Below are 10680 nucleotides of genomic sequence, written 5' to 3'. Positions count from 1 at the left end.
ACCCCAGCCCTTTACCTCATTCCCACTTACAGCAGTAGCCTCAGAAAGTATCAGGTGAAGAATCCAGAGAAATTTTTAAAAATTATTTATTATTTCTTTTTGCTCTTGTTTCGTTTCTCTTCCTTGAGCTTCTTTCTGGAGACTTTAGGTCTGTTGGCCTTTTTGTATAGGTGATACCCAATGAGGCCCAGGAGGGCTGGCGCCATGGCCATGCCTATCAGAGGCAAAATGCCCTTCACCAGCTTTTGCCAGTAGTTGGCTCGGATCAGTGCAATCAGCTCCACATCAAACTGCAGCACTGCATCCGCTGAAGGCAGAGAGGAGTTGAGGGTTAGAATCTCTGCATTTTATCCAGGGCTCAGAATCTAAATGAAAACAGGGAGGGCAGGCCACACCACAGCAAAAACTATGAAGCTGACAAGATTTAAACATGTTGAGTTCCTTTAGACAAAAGTAGAGAAGGGTTATGAGCAGACTCTACTGATAGTTATGTTTACCCCAAATCTCCAAGTGTGGCTTGTGTTCAGTGACAAGTCTATGACAGGACAGGGAAACTTTCTGTGGATCTAAGACATACAGGCTGTTTGCCAGTGATAAGTGAGAGAACCTCTATACTAACTGTACTCCCATTTCCAAATAGCCACATCAATAGAATCTTTGCAGGGCTGAAATTAACTGGATTTAACCTAGACATTTTAAAATGTCACCAACCAAGGAGCACATGCAATGTGACTGTTAGAAAACATAGATGTTTCAACACAGACGAAAGAGGTGGCTTAAGAAGTAAGGAGCAGGTGAATGAAGAGGAGTGAGTCAGGGAGAAATGCAAACACTGGAAATGGGGAGATCACAGAGCTTTGGGTAAAAGAGTTTTTCTTTAGTCCCATGACCCTCTTTGCGGTTCTTCCTCTAAGTTGGAACTAGGATAAGAACTTTTATCCTAATAATCTGAAGTACAAAACATTTTAGCTAATAGGACATTTGTCATAACCCAAAACAAGAGATCTGCATCTTAGGAAATCTGTCCGGTGACCTGTTGATAGCTTTTTTTTTTTTTTTTTTTAAGATTTTATTTATTTATTCATGAGAGACAGAGAGAGAGAGAGAGGCAGAGGGAGAAGCAGGCTCCCAAGGAGCAGGGAGCCCGATGCGGGACTTGATCCCAGGACGCTGGGATCATGACCTGAGCCGAAGGCAGACGCTTAACCATCTGAGCCACCCAGGCACCCGATAGCTTTTAAAGTTATAGGGTGGACTTGGCTTCCAAAAGTTGTTTTTTGTTTTGCTTTGTTTTGATTTACTTGACTGTGAATATTTTTACTGCCTCCTCCCTGGGGGAGCCTGAAAGGAGGGGTGGAGATGTGGTGATAAAGAAAAGGCAGGAAAAAGTCTAGAGTTCTGAGAAGGGGTAGCGGAGGCAACAGACCCAAGTGGCTCAAGTAGGTGTCTCCTCCCTAAAAAGTTGCTTTCTGCCAGAGGGAAGCCAGGTAGCCTTAACAGATTCTAGGTCTCTAGTCCCTGTTGGTGATCTGAAGAGGAAAAAAGCAGCCCTGCAGAAGGAGGCCCCAGCCACCCCTGGCCTTTCCAGAAAACTGGATTTAGACTTTTTCAAGCTCCAGACAGAGCTCTGAGGGCCTGGGTATTTTGACTGCCTTGAGAGAGAAAGGCCTCGTCAGATTACCTGGGATAGACGGTGGAAATCCCCGTTTTCCATAGGCCAAGTGAGAAGGAATGATTGCCCTTCGCTTCTCTCTGAGGGAAGGAATGTGAATCACAGCTAGAGGTGGGACCAGGTGGGCCCACAGCCTCAGTCCATCTGCAGTCCCACCAGCAAAACTCTCTGGATATTCACTCCAAATGATGAACTTTCCCACCTGAGCACCAAGCAGGTTGACCAGGAAAGGTCTCTGTCCCCCCATATGCCTCAACTCCTCCAACAAAACCCACAGTCAGATAGGCACAGTGGCTTTGGATGCTCTTAGGGGTCCCAATGACCCGGACCTGCCCAGTGCAAAGCTTTTATCACACATTCTTCTGCCTCCTCTAGGAGCAAGGATAGCAAAGTAAGCCTCCCCCCGTGCAAAGGGGGTACCCAAGCCCACCCCTGCCCAGATACTCACCCCACACACATGTCTAGAAGGCTCTGCTCCAGACCTTGAGGAAGAAGACACAACTGAACAGGAAGCTACCTACATTCCCCAAATCCCAGGAGAGGAGGATCTAAGGCTCCCTACGACCCTCAACTGAGCTCCCCACTGCTCAAATCCCTGGTTGCCAGTGGGGCATGGGGCAAAAGGAGTGTTAGAAGCCATATTTGAACCTCAGGAGGTGACCGGTAGAGTCCCGGGGGGCATTTCCAATGTATTTCAGGGCTTGAGGAGGCGAAGAAGGGCTTAGGCTGGGAAGAAATAGAATGGGAGGCACAGGTCACATACCTGGGATCACCTGCTTTTGGCCAAGTTCTATAACCAGAGGGTCTCTGGTCAGCGAAGTGTCAATAATGCGTCCATCTAGCAGGCTGCCCTGTGGGGAGAGGGCAGCAGGAGCGCACCACACTCACCTGGGCCCCCGGGCGGCGGCGGCACCCCCCTCGCAGCTGCAGCCCAGCAGTCCCCTCTGGGCAGAAAGCAACAGGAAGCCCCAAAGGGCTAGCACTTCTCGGAGCTCTCCCCACCCTCCGCTTCTCTGCGCCGGGGCGGAACTGGCGGAAAAGCGGGGAAGGGAAATGGGCAGGCAAGAGGAGCGCCCCTACCCCCGCCACGTGCTCGCCGACCCCAGAGCTCCAACTTCACTCCCGCACCGCTTGCCACGTGTCGCAGCCAACGCTGACGTGTTCCAGCAGGGCGCCGCCCCCTCCCAGGCCCCGACCCGGCCCCCCAGATCCCTCACCGTGTAGTGTACGTGGAGCGTGTCTCCAAAGGCAGCGGGCTCCGCACACGGCTCGGGGGGCTCCACCTATGATCGGACTGAGGGAGTCACGCAGGCTCCTCCAGAGATCCCGTTCCTGCCCCTGCACCCGGCACTCCCCTGCCCAGTCCCCGCACTCGCTCTCCTCCCCGCTCCCAGGTTCGTTCGGACCCCCTCATTCCCTCCCACGGCCCAGCCGCCGCAGCCCCGGGACACCCTCTCCTCACCAGGGTCTCCACTTGGAGGGTCCGGACGGGACTTTCGGTTTCAAACCCAGCCTCAGTGCGGCACACCGCCCCACTGAGCAGCAGCAGCAGACGGAGCGGGAGTAGTGAGGGGCGCAGGGTCATGACTGGACGCGGGCCAAGGCACGGGGCACCAGGACAGGCTGCTCAGGGGGCGACGGCTAGGACAGCGGTTCCCTCGGCGCCCAGGCCGGACTGGACGGGACGGGGCGGGTCGCGACGCTGCAGCTCCTCCTCCAGCAGCCCTTCCTCCACCTTGTCCCCACCTCCTGGAGGGAGGAGGCCGCCGGGAGCCCTCCCTACCCTCTAAGATCGAAGGTCGCGTTTTAGGACCCATCCGTTAGCCGTTCTGTCCCATAGCGAGGGGCTGGATCACTTAATAGCACCCACTTACGATGACCTACTGTGTGCCAGTCACTTTTCTGTAATCCTCAAAACCACCCTGAAAAGCAGGCATTATTGTCTCCATTTTACAGATGCGGAGCTGGGTGTTCAGGTTAAGTAACTTGCCCAAGGTCTTCTAGCTAGGTGGCGACAGAGACAAGATTCAAACCCAGGATTGCCTGAGTCCAGCGTGTTTGCTTTCTTTCCTCTGAAGATATAGGTCTCTTCACACCTGTCCTGGCAGTGTCTGGTTGGCCCACCCCACCCAGCAGTTGTTAAAGAGGGCATCCCTCTCCCACCTCCAGCCCTTCAGCTTGAATTCTGGAGGTCATAGGAGGCAGGGAGCTGTCTCATCTCCCTGTTCTTTGGAAAGCTAATTTCATAGAGCCAGGAGCTATTTTCCTGTAAGGATGGGGTGAATGCCTTATCTTTTCCTGACACCAACATATCCCTCCTCCTTTATCAGCAAGCATGTAAAAAGGGCAGCTACCTATAACCCATTTGTTTGTGCAAGGACCTCGGATTTTATTTTTATTTTGCCCAATATGGGGCTTCAACTGACGCCAAGATGGGAGTCTCATGCTCTACAGACTGAGCCAGCCAGGTACCCCAAGGATTTCAGTTTCTTAAAGGGGTTTTAAATTATTTCAGACAATGCAACCAGTCCCCTTTTGTACGATTTAAGCCCTCAATGCCCACTCAGGCCATGGCATCTGAATTCTGCTCCCTCAGAAAGTCATCAGTGAGCTCAGTCACCAAATTCTTGGGTCATTTCTTGGTCCCTTGTCCTCTTTAGCATCTCTCTCGTATTTGATGCCATTGAGCTCTGAATGCCCTCCCAAGCTCTAGATACAACTGCCTACTGGGTATCTCCACCTGGATGTTTGACCAGCACGTCAAATCAACACACCCAATACTGTACTCATTCCTTTTTCTCCATCCATCCCATCTGTAACAATCTAGAATTCCCTATTTTCTGTTTTCTGTTAGTTTCTGTTAGTGGCTCTGCTGTTAGCATTCTCCTAGATTCTCCTCTCATCTCCCACATCAACCAGTCTCCTTTGGATTCTCCTTCCACCACCTCTCCAAGGGCTACTACCCTAATTAAGCCCTCATTACCTCTCTCTTTGGAGTTGTTGAAAGTCTCCTCAGCAGGATGGCAAGGGAATTTCTAGGGATGATGGAATGTTCTGTATCTTGATAGGGAGGTGGCTTACATGGGTGTATGCATTTGTCAGAACTTATCAAACTATATGAGATCTGTGCATTGCACTGCATGCAAATTATACATCAAATTATACCTCAAATTAAAAAATAATAATAAACACAAAACTACATTTCCAAGTCTTCCTTAAAGCTGGATAAGGCCATGGGACTAAGTTCTGGCCAGTAAGACATAAACGTAAGTGTTGGAAATATTGTCCTGGACTTCCAGCAAGGCTCCTTAAAGGGAATTAATTCAGCTAAGAAGTGTGTCATTGTGTGCTCCTCCTCCTCTCCCCAAGCTCCTTCCCTTCCTTTGTTCTGCTGCCTGGAACGTAGAGGAGATGAATTACACTCCAGCAGTCACATCAGACCATGAGGTGACCATGAGAATGAAGCTATGTGTGAGGACGGTGAAGCAAAAAGAAGCCTAAGCCCTGGGCGCCTGGGCGGCTCACTGGATTAAGCGTCTGCGTTTGGCTCAGGTCATGATCCTGGAGTCCTGGGATTGAGTCCTGCATGGGGCTCTCTGCTTGGCAGGGAGTCTGCTTCCCCACTCTCCCTTTCTCAAATAAATAAATAAAATTTTAAAAGATTTTATTTATTTGTCAGAGAGAGAGAGCACAAGCAGGGGGAGCGGCAGGCAGAGGGAGAAGCAGGCTCCCCACTAAGCAGGGAGCCTGAAGCGGGACTTGATCCCAGGAACCTGGGATCGTGACCTGAGCTAAAGGCAGACGCTTAACCAACTGCACCACCCAGGCATCCCTAAATAAACAAAATCTTCAAAAAAAAAAAAAAAAAAAAAAAAAGAAGTCGTCTAGATAACCGTAGAGCCACCATTCCAGACCTGGACTGCCTATCACCAGACACTTTTTAACTGAGGTAGAAATGAATTTCTATCTGGTTTAAACAAAGACAGACAGAGAGCACTCTCAGTCCCTCATCCCCAGCCTCTTCCTACTTCCGCCCATTCTGTACACTGCTGCTATCTGCTCAGCTCCAGTCATGGAGCCTATGGCCCCATATTGCCCAGTGAATAAAATTCAGACTCCATGACGTGCCAGTTGAAAGCTTTGACCATCTGGTCCTAGTCTGCCTTTCCAAACTTGGCTTTTATTCCATTAAATTGAAGTCCTTTTAATGACAGCAACCTCATCTTTCTCATTTCTATACTCATTGCCTAGTATGGTGTTTGATATATAGATGGGTCAATAAACATTTATGAATTGAACCAAATCCTCTTCAATTGAACCAAATCCTCTTCCTGCTCACGGACTGTGGTCTGGCATCAGATGAACCTGCGTCATGTGTTTCCATCTCTGTGCCCTGGCTCATGCTCTTCCTTCACCTGTCAAGCTGCCTCCAAACCAAGCTGAAATATTACTTCCTCTGTAAAGTCCTGATTCCCTTATTTAGAAGTCACTTCTCTTATTTCTTTTTTTTTTTTTAAAGATTTTATTTATTTATTTGAGACAGAATGAGAGAGAGAGAGCACATGAGGGGGGGGGTCAGAGGCAGAAGCAGCCTCCCTGCCGAGCAGGGAGCCCGATGCGGGACTCGATCCAGGGACTCCAGGATCATGACCTGAGCCGAAGGCAGTCGCTTAACCAACTGAGCCACCCAGGCGCCCCACTTTTCTTATTTCTGAACTTCCAGCATACACTGGGGGACATTATTATATTTTCCCTTGTGTTGCAATTGTTTGTGTATGCCCCACTTCTCCCTATCTCTAAAGAGCCAGCTCACCGATGGCAAGGACAAGGTTACGATCATGCCTGGAGTCCCCTAGGTACTAGCTACACAATACCCCCCCATATAACAGATTCTAGACAGATGTGTTTTATATTGAATAAATATTATGCTATGTAATACTTTTTCTTTTTGCTATGCGATACTTTTAATAGAATTAAAAATATCTAACTATACTGGGGTGCCTGGGTGGCATAGTTGCTTAAGCATCCATCCAACTCTTGGGTTTCAGCTCAGGTCGTGTCTCGGTGTTGTGAGATCAAGCCCTGAGTCAGGCTCCGCGCTCATTGTGGAGTCTGCTTGAGATTCTCTCTCTCTGCCCCTCCTGCTCATATTCTCCCTCTCTAAAATAAAAATAAATCTGTAAAAAATATATATATAATTATACTAACTTGGAAAACCTCCAAGACAAATATATATACCCTTATGTTTTTTTAAAAAAAAAGCAAGGAGGAGGACAAGAATAGAGCCTGGGTGGCTCAGTCGGTTAAGTGTCTGCCTTTGGCTCAGGTCATGGTCCCAGGGTCCTGGGCTCAAGTCCCACATCGGGCTCCCTGCTCAGCGGGGAGTTTGCTTCTCCCTCTGCCTGCCGCTCCCCCTGCTTGTGCTCTCTGACAAATATTTTTAAAAATAAATTTTAAAAAACCAAGAATAATAGATATGAAAGGAGTCCACTTATATCTTAACCCCTCCCCAAATGTGTGGAGGTATAGCTCTTTAAAAAAGAAACTACCAGAAGGAGGCACACTAAATAGCCACAGGTGGTTACCTTGGGAATGGGAGTGAGAAAAGTAGAGGGGAACAGGTTCCACATGTCGCTCTGTATACTTATGTTTTGTTTGGATGTTCTGCAATGAAAATTATTTTGGTTACAAAAATAAACTTTAAAATTAAATATTAAATGAATGACCACAATATATAAGAATACAAGGGAATGTGTGGGAGATGTTGAATGAGTTGAGCTAATGAAACTAAAGAGGGAGGGAAGAGTCCTTGTGATTAGAGAGGTCACGGGCAGCTTTGTAGATCTTAAAGAAAAGTGGTATTTTTTAAAAAGTGAGAAAGGGGATAAAGGCAGCAGGTCAGATGTCAGCTATTTGGGGAAAATGAGTGGCCCAGTTTGGCTAAAGTAATGGGTTCCAGCAGAAGGAGTAGAGAGAGGGAGTTAGAGAGGGAGTTAGAGAGGGAAGCAAGAACTGGTTGTGGAGAGCCTGAATGTCAGACAAAGGCATGGGAAGCCACTGAAGGTTTCTGAGCAAAGCTGTGACCGTGCACACTGCTCTGATGCGTGGGCTGACTGCAACAGTGTCATGAAGCTGGAAAGCTCCTGCCCAGTCCAGGTCTGAGGCGTTGTCCGGGATGGAAAGGGGAAGTGGGGGTGGAGTTGGGGGGGGGGGGGGGGGGGGGGGGGGGGGGGGGGGGCGGCATGGGAATCGGGCAAAACTAAGACAACAATATCACCCACATAGGGCAGCACAAGCCCACCTGAGCCCAGAAGGGAACTGGGAGGAAGGAGCTTTCCCCGTGGATCAAGTTAAGAGGAACCTGAAGGACAGAGGAAGGTGAGATGGTTTTGGGAAAGGTAGGGAAGCTGGCACAACCCTGACTGGAGGCACAAGTTTGAAATCAGAGGGCCACTCCTAGAAAGGGCTCCACCTTCAAAGGTGTCTTGTCAGCGAGTAGAAGAAACTCTACCACAGCCCCCTGGACTCACAGGGTACCCACCAGGTCCAGTTTGGTTGAGGACAATGATGTTTATTCATTCATCAAGGCTGAATGCCTATTATGTGCCAGACAGTAAGCAGGGCACTGCTTTTTAAATATTTTTAATCTGTTTATTTTTAACAGACTTAATAAACAAAAAGCCTGTGAGTCAGCATATGTAAATTTGGATTCAAAATCTAATGCCATATTTTCAAGGGCATGTATACCTTAGATGACAAAATGTTTTCTTTTTAGGTATGGTTATGCCCTCATTCAGCCCACTCTCTTCTGCAGCTCATGGCCAAAGTGACACACACAAGCAGACACTCACCTTCAAGCCGTGATGGTGTATAGTCCTGACCCAAGTTCCTCACTTCCAGACCTCCAGCCACTGCACTGCTCCCTTTCCCAAGGTTTGCACTTCCTCAGATTTAACCTTCTCTTCCCTTTGCTCAGGAACTCGGGGTCATTCTTACCCAATCCCAGCAGCCAGGGCCAGGAAACCCAATTAGACTGAAAAACCTACAGAGGAAGGAAGGTCTCTGGATCCTATTGCTCCCCAGTGACGAGCAGGATACTTACTCTATTCCTCCAGTTACCAGGTTAGAAAGTAGAGAGCTGGACTTTGGCCCTCCTATCTCCACACCCTTCAGAACTGGAAAAGAAGTGTTCTTAGTACTATGACTGCCTGCCCAAAGACACCACCCTGTGCACCAAGCAGCAGCAGAGGGGTATCCTCCACACAGTTATTCCCCAACTCTCACTAACCCACATGCTGCACTATGGATGGATATCCCAAAGGATTTCAGAGCATCCCAGAAATGGATTCCCAGGTCTCTCCATCAGAACAGTGGTTTGACTTCCTTCTTAGCACAGGTCTGAAACCCTAAAAGGTACTAAGTAAATACCTGTTTTTTCTGCTCTGACCAATCTGGCACTTGAACTAGAAGTGATGCAGTGAACCCTCAGAGCCTTCAGACCTTATACCTCAAGTCTGAGAAACTCCTACATACCACACTCACTTTCCCTGTCACTGTCCCCAAACTCTGAAATGAAGGGAACAGTTCTGTCCTCCATCCCACCCAGACAAATTCAAGGCCTTCCACTGGTTCTCTCCAGGCTCATGTTGGAAACTCCCTTGCCCAAATTATTCTGAAGTAGACCCTGGGCCTCAAGTCTTCTGTCAAACCATAACTGAAGAGCTATTCCAAGTTCTGGGCAGATATGGTTGCTATTTGTCCTAAGAGCTGGATGCTGAACATGTATCTTCCAGGTTAAGTCTCTCCCCCATCCCACCATGTGCCCTCAAAAGAAGCTGGAAAGTTTAAGCGAACTGCCACAAGAGGGCTCCCCCCACCTCCTTCCTGGCATCTTAAATGGGAGTACTGAGGGACAAAAGGGACTAGGTCATCCTCTTCAGGGGTCAAAAGATACCCACTGACCTGCCATCCAGCTAAAGTCCTTTCCATTATCTTATGAGGGGTTATAGTACTAGAAGGAATATGCTTATTAATGTATAAATAAAGCACTTGGGAAAGGTGCTCTTATCAGTAACCTTGGTCACCAAGCAGGACTTTTGAGGAGCACAGAGGTAACTGAATACAAATGATTTATTTCACACTGGTACTTGGGGCTCTCAAACTTACTGTATGCCTAAATCCTGTCCCTTTCCACATCAAGATGGGAAGGTCTCTGTCCCCAAAGCTTAAGAAAGTGGTGAGAGTGGGGAAGGCCTCCCTAGCTCCCCAAGACCTCACCCACCAAAGGAAGGGGATGCTCCATCTTTTTCTTTTCCTGGGGCCAGACAGTAGTAGCAGGAGATGAAGAGAGTAGTGGCAGGAGTGGGCTGGGAGGGCAAAGGCTTGTCCTTTCCCTCAAGACACTGTGGAATCTCTGGATGAGGCTTGGCATCCTGACAATGGGGAACCGTATGCCTGAAGTAGAGGTGATACAGGGCCATAGCTGTAAGGAGGATCAAGTTCATTACACCATCCAGACCTTTACCCTTCATGTTTACCACTGCCAAAGTCCAAAACTAGATAGGTGAGGGGACTCCAATCTATGGATGAGGGGACCCTGTTCCAACCGGAAGCACCTGATTGCACAGGGCTAGGGAGATCTGAGAGTGGAGACAGGGTGGGTCACTCCAAGTTCAGGGTCCTCTAGCCAATGAAGTCCCTAATGTCTACCAACAGGTGATAAACAAGGCTAAGAACAGAATGAAATCCTTTACAACTAAAAGAGCAAAGTCACGAAGCCCTTGCATTCCTGGTGCCCAATTCATTCAGGCTCCCCTCCAGAGTATGATGGAAAGTAGTAAGCAGTGTAGAAATAAGCCTAAGTTCCTCCATAACCTCACTCTCCCCCTGTCAAGTGTACCCTTTACCCCTCTGCTGAGAGAAGGAGCAGTCTAGAGAGAGGGACCAGAGACAGAAGTACCCTCACCATTTAAATACTGTCCCATGCTGCTGCACATCAAGGATGAAGG

The 10680-nt window shown here is 48.6% G+C and overlaps 1 protein-coding gene across 1 annotated transcript; it reads right to left on the bottom strand.

The window, feature by feature from the left end:
• Positions 1–70: 70 nt before the first annotated feature.
• FKBP11 (FKBP prolyl isomerase 11) lies at positions 71–3385 on the bottom strand. The gene is made up of 6 exons (XM_035002758.1): positions 3135–3385; positions 2890–2955; positions 2436–2523; positions 2121–2154; positions 1682–1752; positions 71–307 (listed from the first exon to the last, which is right to left on the bottom strand). Exons 1-6 carry the CDS (start codon positions 3255–3257, stop codon positions 90–92), a joined length of 600 nt encoding a protein of 199 aa, XP_034858649.1. The 5' UTR covers positions 3258–3385; the 3' UTR covers positions 71–89.
• Positions 3386–10680: the final 7295 nt, after the last annotated feature.

This window comes from Mirounga leonina, unplaced genomic scaffold, assembly GCF_011800145.1.
Source record: "Mirounga leonina isolate KUSES-001 unplaced genomic scaffold, KU_Mleo_1.0 Mir_126, whole genome shotgun sequence".
Lineage (NCBI taxonomy): Eukaryota > Metazoa > Chordata > Mammalia > Carnivora > Phocidae > Mirounga > Mirounga leonina.
The sequence above is the reverse complement of the archived record's forward strand: the minus strand, read 5'-3'. Positions and strand labels throughout refer to the sequence as shown.

What these genes read in the sequence shown, in the direction of transcription:
- FKBP11 (XM_035002758.1), bottom strand. Translation starts at nt 3,257, where the DNA reads ATGACCCTGCGCCCCTCACTACTCCCGCTCCGTCTGCTGCTGCTGCTC. An exon ending in CCCTCCAAGTGGAGACCCTG is followed by an intron (nt 2,956 to 3,134) that starts GTGAGGAGAGGG and finishes GTCCGATCATAG; the next exon opens with GTGGAGCCCCCCGAGCCGTG. An exon ending in CCAAAAGCAGGTGATCCCAG is followed by an intron (nt 2,155 to 2,435) that starts GTATGTGACCTG and finishes TTCTTCCTCAAG; the next exon opens with GTCTGGAGCAGAGCCTTCTA.